The sequence below is a fragment of the Diprion similis genome, chromosome 7, assembly GCF_021155765.1.
Source record: "Diprion similis isolate iyDipSimi1 chromosome 7, iyDipSimi1.1, whole genome shotgun sequence".
Taxonomy (NCBI): domain Eukaryota; kingdom Metazoa; phylum Arthropoda; class Insecta; order Hymenoptera; family Diprionidae; genus Diprion; species Diprion similis.
Window position 1 is genome coordinate 9,822,468 of NC_060111.1, and position 24,847 is coordinate 9,847,314.

Genomic DNA, 24,847 nt, shown 5'->3' on the forward strand with positions numbered 1-24,847 from the left:
CTGCCGTTTGTCTGAAATATGTATTGTCTACCATACAAGCTCTCTTGTCAATTAGTTTAAGTATAATACAGCTGTATTCTTTTGTGTCGCAATATATTATCATATATATGTATCGTTTTGATTATATACAACTGAATATATGTATATCTGTTAATAAATGGGTGGATAACATTTCGCTGAATTTCTTACGTTTTTATTTGAATAACTATGCTATTGTAACTTTTTGATTTATGTTTTCAAGGTCGATAAAATGGTTTATTAATTTGTAGTAAATATTCTCTGCGTTAATAAATCATTTTTTTCCACTTACAGAAATGGACATGTAATCTGAAAAAGAGAATTGGTGATCCCAACCAAATACTTCGAATTGCAAATATAAGTTTGGCCAATGCAACCAATTGCTGCGGCAATTTCAACTAAACAATTTAGAGACCTTAACAATAGATGTATTTAATTGAAATAAGAATTGGTAAATATAACACGATCGTTTTGCTATTATCAAACAATCATGAAGTATTCTGAATCAAATAACTGGAATCATGTAATACTAGTTTAATGAATTTCAAACAAACAATTCGGTAGCTGCAACCAAAGAGGGGTGCAGCTATGAATCCGTTTTCCCACCGCAATGCTATATTCTAGTCATGTCTATATTATAATTTAATAACTGCGGAAATTATTTTATAATTAATTATTATTTTGACAACATTAAGCAAATTGTTTGATATTCTGTAACAAGAGGTGTAATACTCTCAATGAAATCATTTTATTTTTTGCGCACCATGAGTCAACTAAACTTTTTAATCGATTGAAAATAATGTTTGGAGGGATGTATATTCACCCTGAAATTACGTTATCATAATGAAAATTTGGTCACTACACTAAACTTTTTTCTGAACGGGGTTTACAGGAGTCCACAATCACGATACTGGCTAGGTAAAACCCAAGCTTACAAGTTACATTGACAGTGAACTGTTGTCCATAGTCCAACGTAATTTGACTGGCGTATAATGGTTAAACTACGAGTAGAATTGAATACAATTGATGCTACCGTACCATGGCATTCGCTCGCATATAATGGGCCGACTGTATAGGTTGAGATTAGTATATCCGCTCATGCCGGTTGGATGATGCACTAGGAAAGCAGTCCAGCCACGCTGTAGCACGAGACAGTAGCAGTATCTACTTTATTGCCGATGCAGTTCTTGCTGGAGTTTGTTTCTGAAACGGCAGGTTCACAATGGGTCGCTAGAGACTAGTGGATCAATAAATTGCGGGGAAGGTCAGTGGAGTGTCCCAGATTCCAAAGTATTCTTAATCTGTTCGATCTGTCGTGATATTTTTTGTTTCTTCATTGGTGTTATTTGTCAAATTCGGAAAGTGCCTAATTTAGCCCACAGCTTCGATTATAGTCGGTAAGACGGTCGTTTGAATATTAACCGTATACCCAAAAATACGATATTTAACACTCAACCAACATTGGAGGTCAATTTCAGTAAGTCAGTAATCTACAATTATTAAATTTTTGGCAGCTATACGTTCATTATTAGTGTGTCATGTGCGTTTACGTCCACGTTAAATTGTTCACGATCAAATTATTACGACCTTGTTGTAAAGTGTGCGCAGTATTCTGGGTAGATATAGTCACACGGATAAGGTGATTTCGAACAGGCACTTGCATACGTTCAACCATACTAAGAACTGAATTTCTTCCGCTGCAAAGAAAGAAAACTCAAAATGGTAGATCCACACAGGGTAAAACGCAAACTGACAGTAGACTGGCTCCGGTCGTGCTGCCGCCGCGCCGCCGACAGATATATTACCGAGTGAACACTAACGGCATCGATTAGATACTTCGAATTAGGTATCCAATTAACACTAACTGTACCGGTACTTTACACATACGTATTTTTACTGTAGTGCAACCGGTCATTTGACCGGGCCTGGTAAGGTTAGTGTTAATTCAGCGTCATTTAAGTAGGCAAATTGTAATGTGCGTAAATTGCTAATCAGTAACAGATATTATAAGCTCTAGTTTTATCGCTATCGCTAACTGATACCCCACTATGACCGTATCCCAGACTCTGTCTCTATATAATAGGTCCCAAGTTCAACGACTTCGTAGTTCATTTTGAGACCACATCTTGTATTATGCGTATACTGCAACTAAAAAGCTGAGTTACCTGCAACTGACAATGAGGAAACCTGGATTGCATGTGCGCTGGGTTATACACCTTGCCGAGGTAACTGATTCGTTTATGTGTTACTAGGCTCATTCAGTTTTACCGATGGATTCCACACTTAAAAGCGAGAAACACGTGTTCTATTCCATCCTGCAACATGATTATCATCTCCTAATCATGATTGCATCTCCTAATTATCTATTTATTTTTTTCATGAAACACCCAATATTATTACAGTAGAAATGACCACAGCTTAGCAGCATTAGCTGAGCACTGTTTTCCCGTACTAATCGTAAGGTGAGAGAATATTTTGTTACCCTGATGAAACGACTCTCTTGAAATTGTTGTAAGGGATTAACATAATGCATACGCATGCAGGGATCTCCCGTCTTAAGTTGACATAGGAAATGATCGAGAGAAAAAAGATATACATATAAGATCAGATATATATTTTTTCATTTTATTATTTATGTAATGATAAAGGTAATTGAAGTTTTATTGATTTTAACATTTTTTAATTCTAGATATATTATTTTATTATCGATTGATTTCTTTTTTTTATTCACTCTTGAATTTCTGTAAAATAAGTATGCCGTGTTATGTTCTTCTTTTACAAATTCAACATTCAAATCTTTGCATGGTAATTCTTACTTTTGATGAATCACCGGAAGTAGGATGAGATTGTTTGCGTTTCGGTATTTTTGTAGCATGGCAGTCATTTTTTTTTGTCGCTCAGAATTTTATCACCTATTTGTTTTATTTTTAAATATTTAGCTACCAGTAGGTAAGGACGCAGTTCGTTTTGTATTCTCATTGTCCCAATTATTCGTTGGAATATTCTTTTTTCTTTTTTCTATCTTTTGTCGATCTGATGCGTACTCCAATTTTGTTTTCATTTTGTGCGATGCAACCAGTTTCGTATGAATGAGCATTAACGGTGAACATATTTCTCTATATTGTGCCTTTAGAAAGGCTTCTATTTTTATGTAAAACATATCAATGTGAGTATACGTATATTTTTTTATGTTCTCAATAAGGGGGCATTCTATGCAAACTCGAATATTGAGTTTCCCTAACTACAATCAATATTTTGAATAAACAAAATACTAGTAAAAATAATCTGAAAGATCAGTCAACTCAAAAATGTCGAATAAAAATTATTGGTCGACTTGGCATGAAATACGTCATGAAGCATGTAGTTGTTCAAGAAAATAATATTTATTCACTTACCAATCCTTGTTCAGTCCAGACATCATCTATTTGAATTACTTCGGTTGTTTTACCTGTTGATGTCCATTATATATTTTTGATACTGTATTTATCATGGTGTTATTTCTGATTGTCAGGTCCACAATTGTGTTTCCGTTGCTGAGTCTCTGTTTTAGTATGTGCAAGCATTTGCTCCATTGAGATTTATGATCTGAACTGATATAAAAATAAATTTTTATTTATATTAGAAAGTGTTAAAATATTACTGAGAAGTTGCAAATGAAATCGTTAAACTCAAATTATTATGTTGAATAAATGGAAATACTGTGGTTGCCTGTTTATTCTATGCGTATATACTTGTGTATGTTGCCCACTATGATTTTCTATTATAAATTTTAATATTAACATGTCTTGATTACCTTCTTCATAAGACGGTGCTTCCACATCTGTTACAATTTCAACTACATGTCTGTAACGGAAAAGTTTAAATTCAATGAATAATAGTCTAATCAAATTCCCTTTTTTATTGAAAATTCGTCAATCGCTGCTGTACTTTTGACTTCAGACTTATGTATTGTTTTGTTTCTTCAAATATCAGGTCATGTTTTCTTAATTTTTAAATAGTAAAATTATGTTGATTTTTTATTTGTAAATAAAATTTTCTACCAATTTTTGAACTTTATAAATCCAAATTCACGGAATGTTCTCTAAAACATTGATTATGGGATGGATTACTGTGATCACGACGAGCGGTTATCGATTACCGCCAGCCTCATCCGTGATGTTATTACAGCCTATTTCGGGTTCGTAACCCATGGACTTTGCGCACGTTCGCAGGATAAACGGAAATGCGAGGAGATTGTATGGAGAAGTTGAGTGTTTCACTATATGATTGATTTATTGTCAAAGATATGGAGAGTACAATGATAATATGTAACGGAGGAACAAGGGAAGAGGGGTGAATTTAGATGTTGGCCGAATGGAAGATGACTTGAAAGTGACTATATGGAGGGAAGAATGCAAGAGACTGGCTAGTAGTCCAGTCAAATTAACAACAATAGAAAAATTAATCGGTAACGGGCTATAAATTGGTGGAGACCTTCACTTTGGCGATACTTAAAAGATAGTAAAAGTCCTGACCTTTACCTCCAAGGCTGGATCCGCCATCTTGAAAAAAGGTGCTGCAATTCAGTTTTTTCGTCATGTCTCAGTTGTTACGTTCTGAGAGGAACGCCACGAGTCGATTATGATTCACTGCGTGATTTTGGTTAATCTCTTGACTTACGTAGTTGATGTTCGGAAATCTGCTGATCAGCTCCTCAGCTCTTCTCGTTCGGCTCAATTAATTCTGAGAGTTTGTAAGGTAATTAGGCTCGTGCCAACCATCACTATGCGTGATTGAAATAATTCTCTTTACACAACTCTTTAATTTAGAATAAACATTTATTAATAATCAACAATCTTCTTCAACTTCTGAGTTGTCGAATTTACAATGGTTTATAAACTGGTGTTTTGCTTATCACAATCACAACTAGGCTGTTATTAAATCTTCGAGGTTCTGAGTTTGACTTTATTCACTGAGTCTAAACTTGTCTATGATTTCTGGATTAACTCCGTTCTGTTCTCATCTCTATGATGTCTGAAGTTATTCTGCTTTCTATGACGTCTAAAACTGTTATGATTTTATTTGTATTAGGGTTGAGAAAAGAGGTGGAAAAAGTAGGAGGAGTTCGAAAGGGTTACAGTTTCTCGCGGGTCTTGGATGATTGGATGAGGATATTAATTAATATGGGGGTAAGTTTTCTGATTAGTGCGTAGGATCTTGGCGGGGAATTAGCGTGAGGTGGTTGGTTTAGAAAGCAAGCGGCGATACGCTAATTGGCCGCGTGATCATTAAATAAGGGCTCTATTCCTAATTCTGAGAATAAAGGCTTCTTTATCTGAGAGCTATTCATGACTTCTCTTCCCACGTTTCCTCTGTTTAGTCTACTCGACTATCTTTATTGAGTGATAGTTGCAAGTGATTATTGACTTGAATTATTGCAGGTGTTTATTACTTTGAGTTATTGCAAATGTTTATTGCCCTGAATTATTGCAAGTGTTTATTACTTTGAAGCATTGCAGCTGCGATCGTAAATTAAGGGATTTATTTGAAAGCTAACGTTGAAAAATATAACGGTCAAATGTGAGAAAAATATATATACCATATATGTATATAAGTTTAGCTGATGAAATAACGGTTAATATAGCGTAGAGAACTATCGATATAAGAATATTGCACGTTATGATTATAATTGTGCATGTCGGTATTAGTCTAAGAACTACGGGTAAGAGCTCCTAAAGCTCTCCTATGGTAACTGCACATCGGTAATGTAGGATACAGAGAGGGTGCCCCCGTGGATACCGGCTGGCACGTAACACAGTAACCGTTGATCCGGTCGTGACGTAAGTTATTATAAGAAGTGAAGCTCACCAAATTTTCTGTAAAAAAGGTATGACTAATTTTATTCATAAATTCCATAGTATCTCAGTAATATATCGGTAAACACAGTGTGACGAGGTTTTTCGCTGCTCTTGTTCACCCGGAGAAGTTCCCAAGAGTTAACCTGGTGCACAATGATTCGGCAACCCGCGATGCAATCTGCAGCTTACCAAAGCTATCGCGAAATTTTGTTGGGCGCCTGGCGTGATAAACACGCCTCGAATCTTTACCTTCGCAATTCCTCGGCTATCCTTCTCTATGCCAGGTGGCTCAGTACCGCGGAGAGGGGGTGGGTAGTTTTGCGGAGAGAAAGAACGGACACTCGACACGATACAGAATTTAACAAAATAAAATAATATATTCAAAAAAAAAATTCGAAGCGATACAAAACAAAAGGAAAAAGAAACAGATACTCAATTCGCCTCCCGCGATTCCACAAACAAAATAGAAAGAAAATCAAATCTTAACTAGACCTTAAATCTACGTGCGCTAGTCGCGTTCCTCGTCTCAACGAGATCAACAAAACAAAAATCAAAATACAGAAAATCGACAACGATACGAACACGCTACTCGTGATCGTCCTTCCCTTAATTATAAATATCGGCGCTATTCGCCAAATCCTAACAGAATTATCGCGCTAATCGCACAACATACCCTACAAGTACTCGACAGTAATTCTTACTTAACAACTTAAATCGAAGCGATTAATCGCGACGCATCCGAAACTTCACTATCTTCAGAAACAAATCAAACAAGGAAACTAGAAATAATAACCCAGCCAAACAGAGCGCTCACACTTAGCGATACGCGACCTACACGAGAGGTGACACTTTCTGAACACGCGAACGCGACTTGACCCTGTGCAGCGGAATTTGGGCTGCTCGCAAATAACGAAACGAATGACTCTACTCAACATGTACAATAGCCAGAATTGACCCGATACGTTATCGCAAAAACAAACAAAATAAAAATCAAGCTCCGGCCACCAAACAAGCAAGTCGGCAAACGAATTTCGAGTAATTTCGCAATACAGTCTCACAATGGCCAACCGTTACTCGGTGCGCCGTTCTAAATCGTTCTCGAAATTAGTCCGCAGAAATTTATAAGTGCTTACCACTACGAAGCCATGTCAAAAAGGCCCCGACGCGATAGTTGGACATCTCCCGGGTTTTCTCTTTTTCTTTTTGCAACTCGCTCAATTTTCTTGGCTCGGAATTTACGTTACTTTGCTTTCGCCACCAGGACTCACGTGTCATGCTTCCGCCACGCGGAGCCGGAATTCCAGCTTAGCCTCCTCGTTTTCGAAATTCCTCGCATTCCATTGGGTGTTCGGTTACGCAATTCTTAAATCTAGCTTATCGCTAACGTAGGTTTCCGCTGTCGCGGGTCGCTGATTGGCCGTCCGTCTCCCAGGTTCTCCGCCGTCGCCAATGACGTGTGGATCGTGCGGTTGTCGACGGGATGGTGTGTCGCAAGGAAGGTAGGCTACGGTTCGCTGGCCAACAGCGGGAATCTCGTCCGCCTCGGTTTCCCTCGGGGCAGAGCTCTACGTTGGCGCTCCCTCCGTAGCCTCGTGTGAGACCCTCCGCTCGCGATGTACCCTCCGTCGAGGTCCTCCGTCGTGACGGTCTCGAGGTGGTCGGATTCGTCGTCCATTTCCCTGTTTGGTGTCGTATATGCTCGAAAAAAAAATAAACAAAAGAACCTGTAATACTTAACTCGCTAGCCTGTAAAGTGTCCTCTCTCAGAGTTTCGGATGCGTGACCCTTGTCCTGGCGCTCTTTACGAATTAGATAATCATTCTTGTCGCGAAATCCCTTGTTAGAGTCCCGCCTAAGGTTCGGGGAATTACTGGTAACGAGCATCACAAAAAAAATGCCACGTTACAACAGAAACAATTTTTACTTGTGTGCTGTGCTCTCGTATTTATGCTTCTACGCGTTTAAAATATCAACAAAAGACTATTGGCATCATATTTCAATTCTTCATGCTGAATGTAATAATAACGTCCACAAAACAATGTATTATCATGGTCCCCTGCTATACCTGGGCCTGCTGCTTAGCGACAGAACGGAAGGCGGGAACGAAAGGCCGAGCCTTTTTTACTCTTTCAACATCGCTGATAATTGATTCAGAAGTCTGCCTAACCTCCAGTACTTCAGTACGTTACAATTACAACTTGTGGCGCAATCCTTATTTAAAAAACCCGACTCAATTACTCCCACACAACTATGGCTGGAAAGAAACGCAGGGAAAGTACGAAATACTTTGGTTCGAGAATGAAAAATTCCCACCCTTGGTCAATGACGTCATTATTCAAACCACAAATCAGTATGAAGACATGAATGATAGATATTTATTTTATATGCTAGTACATACAGTCACCGCCGTATTTTCATTACCCTTTATTAACTTTAGTGACGACAAGAACGATGATGATAATTTCGACTATTGATGATTTAGATCTTACTATTTTGAAAATCTATTTCAGAATAAAATTTTCAACTCTGATATTGAGATTATGACGTGACAATGTGATGTGAGGATGAATATTGCTAAACAACACTAACAAATAGTGAATAAGAAGTAATTATAAATAATAATCATTTATACACAAGCTCACCCTGCTGTATAAAAATATAACGAAATAGAATTCTGGTAATCGAAAATAATCGTAGCGCCCGTCCTCTAATCTGTGCAGATTTTCGCTCTTTGTCGTTTTCTTCAAGGGTGTCCGGATTAAGATTTTTGTCTGCCCTTTTGTACATAGAGTTTGGATGACTTTCTGCAAATATTTATTTTTGTTCCAACTCTAACGGTACGACTTAAGTTAGACACATTTTCGCTTGTCTTTATTACTGTTACCTGTTTGTTGCTATTTTTCCAGCTACCAAAGTGGCTGTCATTTTCGCTATTCAACTCAAAATACAATTGCCTACTACCACAACAAAAACTAGCGCTTGTGATATGACACTTTTCATTTGATTTTTTCAACCTTTTGCCCTCATCCCTCCACGCTCTCCAGTACTGGAGGCCAAGCACATTATGAGCAAGAAAATGCTATTTGTGAAATGACGTACCTAAAGTGGCCACCAGCTCTCAGACTATAGTAAGCCTAAGGCTCCCTTGACCCTCCAGCCCTCGGTTCCCACCTCCCATTCTGTCGCTTAGCAGCTGGCCCAGGTATATCTGGGGGCTATTTTAAGACACTATTTCGTGGTCACTACCATCACCTTCAGCATGAAGAATTTTAAAATGTAGTCAATAGTTTTCTGGCAATATTTTAAACGCGTGGAAACATAGATTCAAAGTCACAGCGTATAAATACAAATTGTTTCTGTGTTTACCGATACATTACAGAGATACTATTGAAGATATGAATAAAATCAGTTTCACTTTTTTCATAGAGAATTTGATAAGCTTTAAATTTTATACTCACCTTCATTGTGATTGGAGCTTTGATTACCGAGATATGATGAAAAAACTGGATTGGAGTACCTTTTTCTCAAGATGGCGAATCGAGCCTTTGAGGTAAAGATCACTTTAATTATCTTCAAAAGTATGCCGAAATAAAGTTCTCCATGAATTGTGTTAAAGATCGATCCCATCGATCTTTGTACGAGTATGTCTATGTTATGTGTTTGAGAGTGTGTATGTAGTATGTGTTCTTGAGTAGTGTGTGATAATCTGCGTGCGGTATGGACGACTGAACGGAACAAAAGGGATTAGGATGAGTGAACAGCACGAGCGAAAGGAAAGACAGTATGTACGAAAGACCGAAAGTATAAGGACACGAAAGATAACCAGAGCGATACTTACGTATAATGCGCGAATATCAATATAATTACTCATAGTTAATTAATTAAACGTTTCTTTTAAACTGTGTCCGGGTTCACTTAATTGTATTCCGTTTGATTGTTTAATATATTTATTATTATATTCTGCCGGCACCCGCAGTATTAATATTATTAGTAAATTCACATTCCCCTTTCTTCCTCCCGTTAAATCTTGAATAATTCATAGCTTTTTACCGGTTTATTTTTCTATTTGCCTCATTTTAATCTAATTTGACTAAACTATACAGGGCCGTTCCCAGCATATTGGACACCTGGGGGAGCGGAAACTTAAAGTCGCCCCCCCCCCCTCCCGCACACACACACATTTAATTTGCTCTTTGTAATAACCAGAATCAACGACGTGGATGTGGCGAATAACTGACTCCTTTTTTTGCATATTTTTTTTTTACGTTTTTTTCATTTTCTTTCCTCATCCAGTTCATTGCGAACTCCCCTTTCCGTCTTGAAAAATATATTTCATGGGTTTTTTGTCCTGCACTGTCAGCAGTTTCATATTAACAACAATAAGTCTCGCTAGGGGCCTCTAGATGAAATTAATTTTCCGGGCTTTAACTAGAGCAAAATCCTTAATCAATTCTGGAAAGCTTATTGAAGCACATAATTCATGTTCAATAGAGATGGTCATCAAACCAACAAATCGCTCTTGGCTCATGGTCGACCGTCAATAATTTTTTACCAGCTTCAATTTAGAAAAAGTGCGCTCCCCGGATGCCACGCTAACGGGTAGGGTTAGCCATATTCGCAATGCTACGATGACATTTGGAAAAATCGTTTGCAATTCGGTTCTTGCTATAAAGTTTAAAACTCCAATGGGTGTCAGTTTCGAAGGCAAGATAGCAGCCAAGTTAATCAGTTCATCGCAAAGATCGATTCCATCCACATCCATGTTTTCTCCCTGAGTTAATGCTCATTGTAAGTTCATACAATTTGTAAGGACTTGATCTTTAGAGAGGGACTTCAACTCGTGGATGTTGTAGATAAATATGAATTTGTTGCCATGCGCTTCTAAAGGCTGAAATCTTTCCTGCATTGAAGTTACTGTAGTATCGAGTATATGGAAAAAAAATTCCGTCTTGAATTTCTGTTTTGGATCTGTAATTGGTTCATCTGTAGTTTCATAATCAAATAGACGTTTTTTACGTCGAACTCGCACTGTATTTTCTGCCGGAAATAGAGGTTCAATTTCTAAATCAGCTGCCAGTTTCGTTGCTTCCTGCAGTACTACAGAGAAGCTTTCCTCAGTTCGATATTGTTTGAAAGTCTCAATAGTTTTCTGAAGCATCTGGCAGCAATCAAAAATGTTCAATGAAGGATCCTGCATCATTTTTGAAGCAGTGTTTATTTTATCAAGAACATTATACCAGATGATCAAACTGCATATGAATTTGAAATTTTGTAAAGATTGGGCTAAGCACTTAGCTTCGTGTTGCACTTGAACAGCTCTATCTGTATCCATAGATATTTCCAGAAGCGCATCATAAATTTCCGCAACATTATTACGTAATGGTTTTATTGCGTCAATCCTGCTTTCCCAACGGGTATCACTAACAGCCTTCAAAGTAAGTGATGAGGTATGGTTTTTTAATACATCCCATCGACCAGGCGAGCTGGAGAAGAAAACATAAACCTTCTGAATAACATTAAAAAAGCCGGTGATTTCTTCAGTGGCAGAAGCAGCATCACAAACCACGAGGTTTAATGTATGAGCCGAACACTGTACGAAAAACGCGCGGGGATTTATATCCAAAATTCTGCGTTGAACACCCGAGTGTTTTCCCCTCATATTTGCCCCGTTATCATATCCTTGACCACGCATATCTGAAATCGGAATGCTCAAAGATTCTAACTCGCTAATTATGCGCTCAGTTAAACCTTTGCCTGTGGTATCAGTGACAAGAATGAATCCCAAAAAATGCTCCCGGATTTCAAATTTCTTCACTTCATCGTCATATTCCACAATTCGTACGATAATAGATATTTGCTCAATATGACTTTTATCAGGGGTACAGTGTAATATGATCGAGTAATACTTTGCGCACTGAATTTTTTTAATCAAGATTTCTCGTATCTTTGACGAAATTAATAAAATTATTTCGTTTTGGATAGTATTACTTAAGTAATGGTATCGGGATTCCTCATTGCGAATGCGTGCGAGATGATTAGCCATGACTGGATCAAACTTGGAGAATAATTCAATGAGTTTCAGAAAATTACCATTGTCTCGATCGTACGAACGATCTGAGCTACCTCGCAGGGCAAGGGATTGTCCGGCTAGGTACTGTATAATGCTTGCGATTCGATGCAAAACGTTTTGCCAGTGCGCAGCCTCTTGGTTTATGATACGTTGATGATGCGCATCAATGGCTGTCCCTACTTTTAAACGATGGTCAAACTCCTTCCAATCTTTGAAAGCAGTAATATGTCTGGCTGACTTCTCGTGAGCAACTAAATCCCGCGACAAATGTTTCCAATTGCACGAGCCCATAGTTGGCCATTGGGTTAAAATCATCTTGGAAAATAATAGACAACACAAGCAATATATTTTATTTGTATCTTTCGAATAAATTAACCAGGGTCTGGTTGTTTTTTCACCGTTATTTAGCGTGCGAGTATAATAATTGGGGTTAAAACGTCTCCCATTTTCTACTGGAAAATCATAGTCTGTGATTTGTTCGACGCCCTTTTCCAGAATTAACTGTCGCATAGTTGGATCAGTAACTGATACCCAAGTCACCGGATCAGACAAAATACGCTTACATATTTGATTTGTGGACTCAGATTGTTCTGGTCGTTCAAAATTTGCAGGATTTATGTCTAATTTCCGAAGTTTTCGTATCGGTTGTTCGTCGGCGTCGCCATTGGTAGTGGAGGAGTTTCCTGGTACAATAGTACCGGTTATAGGATTTGATTCAGAAGAGGTAGAGGAGGAGGGTACATCAGTTTCACCTCTTGATGAGTTGCTATTTAAAAAAAAAAGGCATCAATATTTTTATTCTTGTTCAATTCATTTTATTTTGCAATTCTTAGTTTTTTGTACTACCACCCGGATTTTTTTTTACGTTCCATTTCCTTTGGCCAACAGTTGTAAGATTTATAAGAGTGCAGAAAACCGAAATAATCTATTGATGGATTTGCGAAGGAACACACGTCGGAAAGTATGCTAACGCAGTTTAGCCTCGCAATTGCTGCGAACGGACGGAATGAAGCAAGCTAGTGCGCTTCTTAGACTTACGACAGCGCTGAGAGAGTACAGACTATAGCGCGTTTTGGGTGTGGGATGCGAACGCAAGGATCGCTAGAATAGCAGTAGGGTAGCGTATTGTAACGAATTTAATAAATAAATAATGAGGTTGAAATTATAAAATATGTTGTCTCAAATTAATAATGAAATAAAATAAACATAGGAAAAGAAATGGATATATATATAAATAAAAATACAAATAAATATAAATAAAAGTATATATAAGTATAAATAAAAGTATAAAGAAGTATAAATAAAAAAGACAGCAACACAAAATTAAGGGCAATAGCCAAAATCTATAAAATATGTATAAAAAAAAAAGATAAAAAATAGATATATATCTAAAAGAAAAATCATTCACACATGCACACAAAACAACACCAAATAATAATAAATAAATAAAAAGAACGACAAAATTCTGAATAAAAATCCCTTTTTGGTGATAACTTATCTTTGTGATTTTGATCTGGGCTTTTTTGTTTGGCTGTCGTCGTAGAGTCGGTCCTTGATTCTCTATTCAATAATATATATATATGTAGCCCAACAGGGTCGTCGAAAGGAATAGATAACTTAAATAATTATTAAAAGCACAGCAAAATGAATATAGAGAAACTTGCTTGGCCAAGCCTACATATGCTGTCTTATTGCAATCACGTTTGCGGACCGACTGACTGATAGCGCGAATCTTAACGCCTCGCCAGTGCCGCACACATACACCTCAAAATCAGTGTCATGTATATACATACAGGTTCTTACAGTATACAGAGAGTCTCTGGCGTATATTGAGCTCCCCTCTCTGCCTGTTTCGATGTTCAGCGTGAGACCACGTGCGTCGCTTGCCCTGCCGGCGGCATGGGGAGGGGGATCAAGGGAGGCGCTACGTGCGCCTCACATCACTGTACAGGCGCTGTATGCGTCAAATTCGGTTCTGCTGAGTTTTATTAATTACAGTGCCAAAAATCGAAAACATGGCTGAATTTTCTCTTGAAAATATCGATCTGATATTTCGAATGCCGTCTCAAAATGCCGCCTCTTCCAAATGGCGCCTGGAGCACTTGCCCCTTTTGCCCATGCCTGGACACGGCCCTGAAACTATAGTTGCAGTGCAGGAGTAGAGGAAGCAAAGTGCTGACTAGGTGAAGATAAGGAGAGGCTGCAAGGTGAATAGTGACTATAAGACTATGGGAAAAGAATGCGATGTTTGAAGAACGTAAGACGCTCTTTGTTGGACAAAAATATTCGGTGAGGGAACGAAATCGAATGTTTGAAAGCAGAAGAAATGTTAGGGAAATGTACCGACTCACTTATAAAATTTTACAATGGATGTGTCTCAAAAATCTGGCGCCTGGATGTTAATGCGCGTTTAAGCAGGATGAATTTGTTCGAGATGGATCAAAACAACTTGTTTCCAGTGCTCAAAAGCTATAAGAAATAATTAGCGGCTGGGGAGGGGTGGCGGGGGGCCTAACATGCCCAATGTTCCCCTATATCAATTCTAAAATTATTGGAGCACTTCTCAATATTTTTACAACCCTTGGTCGTGCTGTCGGTGCCATGGTGTCACGGATACCTTATCAGACTACGGATAGGTAGGTCCTGTACCGGTCGCGTGTCCAAACTCCCCAGCAGGCGTGCATTTTTCGAAAATATTTAAATTAGTTTGGATACGAATGTATCATTTCTAGGTGCGTTGTTCATAAGTAGCAATACAATTTTATGAGTAATACCGAACCACGTGGCCGAAAACACGCTCTAATTTTTTCAAACTTAGCTTTGATTCGTTGATCTTCTACGCATTTGTGTCAATTTGTTACATTTCTATGTGATAACTCAGATCTGTGAGTTTGACATATCAGTAAAAGCAACCTGTGGTGGACATTATGTAATTTCTGTATTATACGGGTATTCTGTATGACACGGATATAAACTTTTGTTCGCTGGGTACTGATCGAGATTATACAGTTCACCCTATATTCGCTGTAAAAAGCATCACAGCAAACTCTGATTCCGCACCTGTTTAAAAAAAACTTTAAACAGCTAACGAGAGGGTCGAAGATCATAAGGTAATTAACTATTTCTCGCAGGTGAAGGATCGCCGCTTGCAGATTTACTTTGTTGTATATTCACAAAGTTTCAACATGGAGGTCCAGACGCTAACTTGTTTGCTGGTTGTTATGGTACTGGCACTCTTGCATATGAGTAGTAGCGAGCTCGAAAAAATTGGGAGGCTTCCAGCCACGACTCTAGTCAAATTTCACGCATATAGACACGTGTCAATCATTCACTTCAAGATACCACTGGACATTGCTCTAGCAAGATGGAAGTGAGTATAAACATTTAATTCGATTACATTTTTGTTTCATCCATCTGTGGTAGCGTGATGATCTTGGGTTAGTTGGTTCGCTTTAACATTACGGGAATAACTGAAAAGTCGAAGAGTACGATTAAATAAATGGGGGTATGGTTAGAATATCAGTTTAATGTTTATTGTGAAGTGATATTTTTGAAAGATGGATGAAGTATGGATGGATGGATGGATGGATGAAGTATACATTTTACATCGTAGATGAGAAGTGACTTGGGATAAGCAGAGCGAAGAGTTAACAGTGGTAATCATTTTTTGGAATCATAATTACTCGCCTGTAATACTTTTTGTACGATTTTTTTTCAGAAAATTTATTTATTTAATTTTTAGGCGAGCATGAAAGTACAAATTTTTTAGAACACAAGTGCAGTGCATCGTGCCACATTGATAAAATAGAATAAATATAAATTATTTTAGGAATTATATTCCAAAGTTAAAGTTTGAGATTCAGTAAGATTATAAGTAAGCAGCCCGGATGTGTGAAGTTAGCACCCCAAATTCAAAATTCAATAAAAATTGCAAGTGTTTTTTTTTTTCCGAAAGAGTCCGGAAGTTCTCAACTATTTTCAAAAATAGTTCTGTGGAATCACTACTGAAAAACCAATTTCAGCTTGTGGGGAAATCAATTTCACGAAGCACTCCATTACCGAACAAACGCATTTTTGATTAGAGTACTTGACATTTCCATCAAAGTGCTTTAGTACTTAACAAGTCTTATAAGCACCCCATTGTCCACGGGCAAATTTTCCTTGCAACCACGTACTCAGGACTAATACTTCTAGAATTTCCGATAGTTATTCAGCCGCCAAAATCTGCTACACGTTGCATAAAAAACACTTTGAATGTTGGTTGTTTTTGTTGAATATTACCATGTCAATGTTGCAAAACAGAATTAGAGAAAAACGAAGAGATACAATATTTTACGAAAGTGTAACTTATCAGTTGAATGTTTTATCGACCTTATCCTGTATCATGTGCATGGTTCTCGATGTTGAGGTCGAATGAATAAAAGTCAAAATTGACGTTTCGGACCTCAGGGTGGGCCCTCCTCAGAAAACTATAATTTATTTTTTTTATTATTAACGAAAACATCATTAAAAATAGCAAGGAAAAATTCGGTAATAGAATAAAGTATCACTGACAATTAAATACTTATAATCTCATGTATAAGGTAAAACCGTCAATATGAAAGAATTCAAAAAAAAAAAAAACGAAAAAAAAACAGAGACCTTACATTACATCCATATCGTCGGTATTATCTATTAATCTCTCACATTCTGGTAATCGCCAGCTATGATTTAAAAAGCTTTCCAAAGATGACCGAACGGCTACGCTTCTTCATTGGGCTCTTTTGGTAACACTATTTGAGAGATACTATCGGTAAATAAACAAAAGTCGGTGTAAATAAAATCGTGCGTCTTGTTACTAATTCAACCGAAGAATCAGAGACTCATGTATCACATTACAAATAGGTGTGAGCGAAAACTTAGCACTGCATTAAAATCTAGGGATAAACGTGGTGTTAATGGTCGTGGTGTCAACAAATCTAACTATTTGTAGAGTTATAATCATAGACATATAAGAATAGACCGGGGGAGTTCAGATCTGGCCCGTGAGTGAACCCCATAGACATATGTTATATTCCTTGCCGCGAGAAGGACTAATTTGAATTTTTATAGGTAATCAACTTATAATATAAACTGCTCAAATTTTCGGTGTCAGATCTAAGATTGACAGAGTTTTTTTCTCCAACGATGTTACACATTTCCAAAACTAATCTTTTCCTATATCCCTTTTCGCAGCAAAGGATGTGAGCCTGATCGAAATTAAAATTATGATCAACTTATGACCTATGTTTTATCACTGCTGTTTTCCTTGCTATTTTTAATAATGTTTTCGTCGATAATGAACAAATAAATTATAGCTTACTGAGGATGGCCCCCCTCAGCACCGAAACCTCAATTTTGACTTTCATTCATTCAACCGGGCACCAAGAACCATGCACATAATACAGTATAACTCATCCGCCCAAAAAGCATCTCTGGTGCAAAAACGTTTCCCCACGTACATTAAATGTGGTCATTACCCACAAAAATACCTTCTTTGATAAACAATGTAAGCATCACTTTATGCAAAAAATTCTTTTCACTAGGTCAGCGTACACAAATATTTATAATAACCTCATCTTTTATCGAGAAAGATTAAAATCACATATTATTACCAAGTACATGTCTGTCACTTGCAATGAAAGCATGATTGAAACTCAATATAACTTCCCAAGCGATACACAAGCGGTGCATATTATCTATGCCTTTGATGGATAACTATATGTGTGCTACCGAATCTTGCTGCCGCTGCGTCATTGCAATCGAATGATTGAATGATTTCTGTGTATAATCCGTTATGGCCTTTAGGCATGGTTAAACAAGAGAATAGGTTACCTAAAATGGAGCCTTATACATTTTACACATGTTTTCACTCAGAGTCATGACTCGAAGAATATGTCAAACCATGAACAGTGTTGAAGTAATTATTCGCTAACCTCACAGTTCACACCATGTGGCACGAAATTTCCAACATATATGATGACAAACAAATAAACAAAAATTGTAGGAATAACAGAGCTAGATATGATACTTGCTTGCCAATCGGCGTGCCAGATTGAGGTACATGTGTATCTGAAATCTGATTGGAATCTTACATACAACTGTACGATCTCTTGCCAATATTTAATACAGCTCCCTAAATGTATTCACAAATAGACGTTGAGATTGAGTTCGATGTAATGAAACTGCTTTTCAAATAATCACGTGGCGGTTGAACTCACTAGTATATACAATCATTTTTGATGATTTTCTAATAGGCAACTCTTCTTCCGTGTGATATATACTTCATAAATTTCTCACACGTTCAAATGCTTTTTTATTCATTATTCAGATTATCTCAACAACTTATGTCCCACAATCTTACACATGAAGGCATAATTGTTCAAGAAAGCGAAGCCACACTCGGTGCATTTGCACGCCTCAATATTATTGTAGATGAAAAAATCGAAGTCAATGATATTTACTGATTTATTCCATACATTTACAAACTTTTCAACACTGGCTTATATATATTTCTTCGGTAAAGCTACATAAGCGAGGTTACGGCATTTTTGGAACTACCTGTCAAACAAGATACTAAATTGTTGGTAGTTGAAGCATGCGATTGGTTACCTCCTTGTGTAGATGGAGTATGATTCACTCTGAGACCAACTGCTGACCAAAAAGTATTAGGTAGAGTGGAAGGTCCCATAAGGCGCCCATGTAAAATTTCGTAGCCAGTTTCGCAGCGCCTCTGGTGAGTTGGGTGACGAGTTATTGACTCCCCACTCTCCAATTTAGCAGTAGCGGTAGATTTAAATTCGAATATTGCAATCTTGGATATTTATACAAGTGAAAAAATACAAACACAAATATAAAATCATAGTAATACGTGTATTAATAATCACAGTTTATTTCGAAGCGTGAGTCCGTTTCAATATCTACACTATTTATACTATTTACTGTTTTGGTATTCACAATATTTACAGTAATAACCTTTTCTTTTCGTTAACCTCTATTTATTATTATTTTTTCTTTGTTCGAAATTTTCTAATTTTTTCACCTCCTTTCTCAGCCTGGGCTGCAGTTTGTATTTTACTTTCTTCTTTTAATTCCGGCCGCAAGAACCTAGCTTCCCAATGACATCTGACTCGTATGAAAAGTATCATAAAAGCCATACTGCTTTCTGCGCTGCATAAATGTAAAGGAGTGCACGTCTCTATGAGTATTCGTTCCACCACTATGGTGATGTTAATTGTGTGCATTATGCTTCGTATAATTGCCTTGTAATGGTGTTCCCAAGCAAGTATGGTTTTAAATATATTTTCTGCAGTGTGAATGAGCCCATTGGTATCAAGGTGGGCTTAAGGGACAACACCACTATGACCCCCTGTTTTTTTGCCGTTTTTCATGAATTTAAAAAAATTTTTCACGCCCCATGGTCGCGCTGGGGAAGCTCCCGCGTCAGGTGCTGTTGCCTCTGCAGTGATCCGCGGCACGCAGCAGAACTGTCTTCAAAGTCGATCTGAAGAAAAATAACGAGTGTTTTCGTTAATAATATGATATTTTGAAGAGAAGTACATAGGGATTTGAAAAAATATTGATTTTTAAAAAATAGACACGCTTTTGAAATTTAAGGTCGATTTTCGAGCAAAATTTCTCGTCGAAAAAAGGCTGTAATTTTTTTTTTTATTGACATATCGAAAAAATCCTATGTACTTCTTTAGATAATCTAGTTTTATTGATGCAGTCCAAATTTGAAGTCGATCGGATAAAAATTGCTCGAGTTCTGCTGCGTGCCGCACTCAAAAAAGTGGTTTTGAGAAAAACGCGTTCAAAGTTTTAAGTTTGTTAATTTATGTGATAAATTGGAAATTTTTTTTTTACCTAATCAGCGATTCCGGCACCATACAGCTGGCCTTCAAGAAGCAAATCAAGGTCCCCAGCATCTTTTCTCGAACTTGTAGAGGCTCTTCTTGTCTCTTTTGCAGCATCCGTGAGCGAGCGCTCCGCCTGCTCGATCCGCGCTGCGTCGGTTTCAACGCTAAAATTGAAATAATTTGGGCCGATGGTTACCCCCAACGTCTCCATAACTTTCATGAGGCTTCTCAGGCCATCGTTGAATAATAATACCGCGATATCAGCGGCAATATCGACGATTTTTTTGCTCCCGGACTGACACTTGGGGGCTATTGCCCAAACTGATTTGTTGTAGCTTTCGTTATTGTTTTGCGTAAAGCCGCCCAAACAACGCTGCAGCAAATCGTCTCTGCTCAAATTTTCATACACTGGCGTAATTGCCTCCAATACTACCTTAGGAAGAGGCGGCTTATGGCGATATTCAGAAATATTACCGCTTGCGACCGCTCGCTGCCACGAACACCACGACTCGGCTCCCTTTGGGCAATCGTCATGTTGCGGCTCACTATCTGTGGATATTTTATGCTTGATAGTTGCCCAAATTTCCCTCCTCATTTTTTTAACATCATCGCTGTTCCTCCGAATAGCCAAGCCGTAATATGTGCTCAACTCGTCGATCAATTTTCCAGTGAGCTTTCCTCTGCCAGACAATCCTTTTTGTTTTTTCACGATTTCATGGAGGCGCGTCCCAATACGTTTTTGGACATGAGCGATGCACTCTTTTTTTTTTATCTCGGAACCGTCGTATGGATCGCTATTCGATATGCCCAGAAACGTTTTAGAATCGCCGTCACCAATATAATATTTATATTTTATGCCATAGAGCTCTTCAGAACGTTGAAACATTTCGACAGCTGAGTCGACTTCCATTTTTCCGGAGGAGCCGCTATGGTTCGCCTAGCACACATCGTCGTGGGTACTTTTCCATTCCCAGTACTCTGCGGTGCTTTCTTTTGCTTCCCAATGCTGGCAAGCTTTGCAATATTTCGATTTCACCATAACGTCGATCACTTTTTTAGTGTACCAGCCGATAAGCGATGTTATGTCGAATAGCGAACTGAAACCGCGCTTTCGCCACGATCCGTCGCCTGAAACGATAATCCCATTTTCCAACGAAATTCTCTTCAGTAGTAATACAAGGGGCATTCTGCGTATAGATTCCTGTTACCGACACTTACCGACATTTTCTCCAGACTCAAACCCTTCTCCGCGATGACGTCACAGTCTACTGTACCGACCGTCGATCAAAATGGCGCTACCTATTTATCGACCGAAGGTTCAACTTTACCGACAGTGTTATCAGCCGAGGCTCAAAATCTTGCTGCTTTACCGACTGTTTCATCGACCGAAGGTCTAAATCAAGCGGCTTTACCATCGGTCTCGCTGTTATTCCCCCCTATCGACGGTCGAGGTGTAGCGGTAAATATAATAAAATAAAAGCGGTAATACAAGGGGCATTCTGCGTATAGATTCCTGTTACCGGCACTTGCCGACATTTTCCCCACTCTCAAACCCTTCTCCGCGATGACGTCACAGTCTACTGTACCGACCGTCGATCAAAATGGCGCTACCTATTCATCGACCGAAGGTTTAACCTTACCGACAGTGTTATCCGACTGTACCGACAGTGTTATCCGACAGTACCGACTGTTTCATCGACCGAAGATCTAAATCAAGCGGCTTTACCATCGGTCTCGCTGTTATTCTCCCTATCGACGGTCGAGGTGTAGCGGAGACGCAAACCCTTCTGTTCCCAACGTACCCATCTCATGAATGTTTCGGTTAACTTTGAGCGGCTTGCGGTGTGATATTTGAGACCCCACATTCCGCAATTAACAGTTCCGAGAATTGTTTTCGTTAACCCGATATCAATTACGTGACATTCTTTTCTCGAAAACTGCTTGTGTGGTCGAAAGACCAGTATGATATCAGCCACGTAACATTCGACAATTAATAGTTCTGAGAATGGCTGAGGTGAACCACGTGACATTCCGTTCCCACGATATCGAACCACGTGTCATTCTTATAAAAATTCCAAAGTCTGAAGTGATTTTAACCATGTGACATTCTTTTCCCCTTCCCACCAAATTTCAAAACGCAAGTGGGAGAGCAGTGTTATAAAAGTTGGAACCGCAAAGGTCAGCGTCAGTTTGAGGCTGTTCTTCATGAAAAGTACTCCGCATCAACAACAACGTGAATTCAAGAAGCGTCGACAACTTTTATTCAAGAATATCGAAAAAGTAAAACAACTTCTAAAAATCAGATCCGAACTGTATCAACTCACAAGAAGATTTGAGGAAATACGACTCAACAGTAACCATCATCATGGACTTCACAAAATTAAATGAAACGCTTGGAGACTTTCTTGCCATTGAAAAAGCTGGCAGACCTTGACGAATACTACGAGTACAGAGTAAGCAGTGTTCGTCGAGTAAAAACGAAGTTCGGCGACAAAGTGGTTGCAGACTTGGAGGATTCCTTTACCATTTTTCTTCCAAATCGGTTGAATAAAGCCCTCCAAGAAGACGAAGAGCTGTTCCAGAAGGTGACCACAGCCAGTAAGGATGCATGATTGCGCATACGCTACCTTGGTGGACCGTATGGCCAACTTGAATTTATTTATGTATGATCTACACATCACGTATATCCACTACCTTGTAAAAGTCATGCGTTCAATAGAAAAAAAAATAATAAATAAATGAAATTATTATGCGTTTATCATTTAGCGTAAAACCTTCCTCCTCCTGATAATGATATTAGTATGGGAGAAATTATACTCTCAACAGCGAAAGGTGAGGTATCAAATTAATGCCTAAATATTCTAAAAAAAGTTTTATTGAAATTACTTTATAACGTTAGTACAATAATTTTATTCAACAGTATCATAACCAGGATGATATTTTCACCAGGAATGCGGGATCGTTCTTGTAGATGCTTCTGCGCAGTAGCACAAATCGCTCACCGCCGCCATCCGTACAACATGGTGATTCAGTAACCAATTTTGGAGTACCATGACGTTTCGAGCTGCACAGTTAGCGTTGGGTATTGTGTGCTCGTCACATCGTACATGTACAGCCGAAGTTTTTTGAATGGTTTGAAGCGATGGACAGCTCAAGTCCAGCAAATCGATGAGTTGAACTTTGGGGACAATTTTGAGCAGCCAATCTTGTTTTTCTTCTTCCTTCACGTACACCCTGCGAGCTTTGCTCAGCTCGTCTTCAATTGTCCATTCCACTTTCTGGAACGGTACATTTCCACAGCTACAAGGTAGACCGTGAAAATTGCGTTGCAACCATGAATTTTGGCTTTTATATTTGACGTGTGGACAGTCCCATTCGTAAGGTGGCTTGAAGAGATACGTCGATGGAGGTGCTCCCGAGTAGATTGAAATTACAGCCAATTCTTTCAACGTAAAGGTGTTGTCGCAAGGTCTACGGAAGCCTTGTATGTCAACGATGAGCTCCATGTTTTTACTGTGAGAGGTGGTGGGAATTGGTCAGCTTTTATATCAACTTTTTCACCCCACCACTGAGTGAGTTGTATTCAACGATTCGATCGTGAACAATCAAGCAGTACGCCGATGTTTCAGCGGGAAAGTTGGCCTTAGCTTCAAATTCAAGGCGGATGTCAACGGGTCCGTACTTCAAGGATTTGTTTTGTTTTGAACAGTCAATAACGAATAAGGGAGCCTTCTGAAGAAATTCACTCCTTGTTAGCAACGGCTCGGGGTTCTTGTCGTAGTAGGTAGTTTGGAAGTTTGCGTACATCTCGTACAAGAGTGCGTACAGATTACGACTCATGTTTAGGTTCAGGTTACCGTACGGATAAGATTGTGAGTTTAAAAACAGCTTGACGTCCGTGACATTGCAGTGATCGAAATGACTTGCGTTCTTGCCGATCTTGTTCTTTCGACTTGTTTGGAAAGCCAAAATTACATATCGAGGTTTTTCAAGCTGAGTGGAAGTTTTCACAGTCCAAACGTGTTTCGATGTAGTGGGAAGTAAAGGATATTCGTACCATTCCCAACTGCAGAAGCTCATCGAAATAGGCGGGTCTTTCTCAACGAAATTCAGCAGGTCAACTTTTTTCTAATCCGCAAGTTTCAAATACGGTACGAGCCATTCCACTGTATTGATCACGATTTTGTATTCCTCCTCTTGACTCTGCACAATCGCGTTTACATCAGTTTTGGATCTCGTTAAAATCAACTCGTGTTTGGCATTGACAACGATCTTGCGGTAGTCTTCAGTGAAACCCAGTATCGTGCTGAGCGGTATCAATACGTCAAAATTACCCTCGGCATCGGTTAATTTTTTCTTCTCTTCCACGTCAAGTCATCCTGCGTTCTCCATCAGCCAACTCTGACCAGGGTTCAGAGAAGCGTAACCCTTCATTAGACTTGTCAAGCCAACATTCTTGCTTCTGTCGATCTCAACCGCATTAATTTCGTAGCGAATTTCTTCAAATAAATGACAGATGGCGTGGTTTACGAGCTGCGTGTTCACAGTCGCTGTTCCAACAGCTTTTAAGAGTCGTCCGTGGATATGGACCGAACTTTTGCCGGATAATATGCATGAATCCTGATGCTGAACGGTGATTCGAATTTCATCGCTGTTGTTGAAAGTTGACGAGGCGTAAGGTTTGTGAGCGTGAATTTCGTAATGCGCAATGGATTCGTCGAAGATGACCGGTGTTTGAATGTTTAAGATTTCTTCTTTCATGGTACGTAGCAGACGATAAAACAGCAAAATCGGATTCTTATTTGCCGGAATTTCCTCTTCCAAAAGGTGTCAGTTTCAAGCCCAGAGATATCAGGAACTCTACGTTCCGAGGTGTTGACGGTTCGTGAATCGATCGATGACTGACTTGATCGGGACATGACGACTTACTGATATACATACTCTTTGGCTGTCTGTTATAAACGATACCCATCGTTTATTGCGATTTGATGTGTAGTCTCACAGTTATAACTTCACCACAAAAATTAACCAAGTCTCCGTATTGA

General features: G+C 38.6%; 2 protein-coding genes across 2 annotated transcripts in view; one reads left to right on the plus strand and one right to left on the minus strand.

Annotated features, from left to right (window-relative positions):
• The first annotated feature begins 1,024 nt into the window (after positions 1-1,024).
• The window catches only part of LOC124408158 (post-GPI attachment to proteins factor 6-like), a 94,768-nt gene continuing 70,945 nt past the window's right edge, over positions 1,025-24,847 (plus strand). Inside the window, exons 1-2 of the mRNA XM_046884894.1 lie at positions 1,025-1,282; positions 15,057-15,295. Of these exons, the coding sequence (XP_046740850.1) occupies positions 15,111-15,295 (185 nt within the window). The 5' untranslated portion in view covers positions 1,025-1,282; positions 15,057-15,110. The remainder of the gene's footprint in view (positions 1,283-15,056; positions 15,296-24,847) is intronic.
• Positions 10,150-12,797, minus strand: LOC124407958 (zinc finger MYM-type protein 1-like). The gene is made up of 4 exons (XM_046884570.1): positions 12,772-12,797; positions 10,669-12,691; positions 10,408-10,626; positions 10,150-10,254 (listed from the first exon to the last, which is right to left on the minus strand). Exons 1-4 carry the CDS (start codon positions 12,795-12,797, stop codon positions 10,150-10,152), a joined length of 2,373 nt encoding a protein of 790 aa, XP_046740526.1.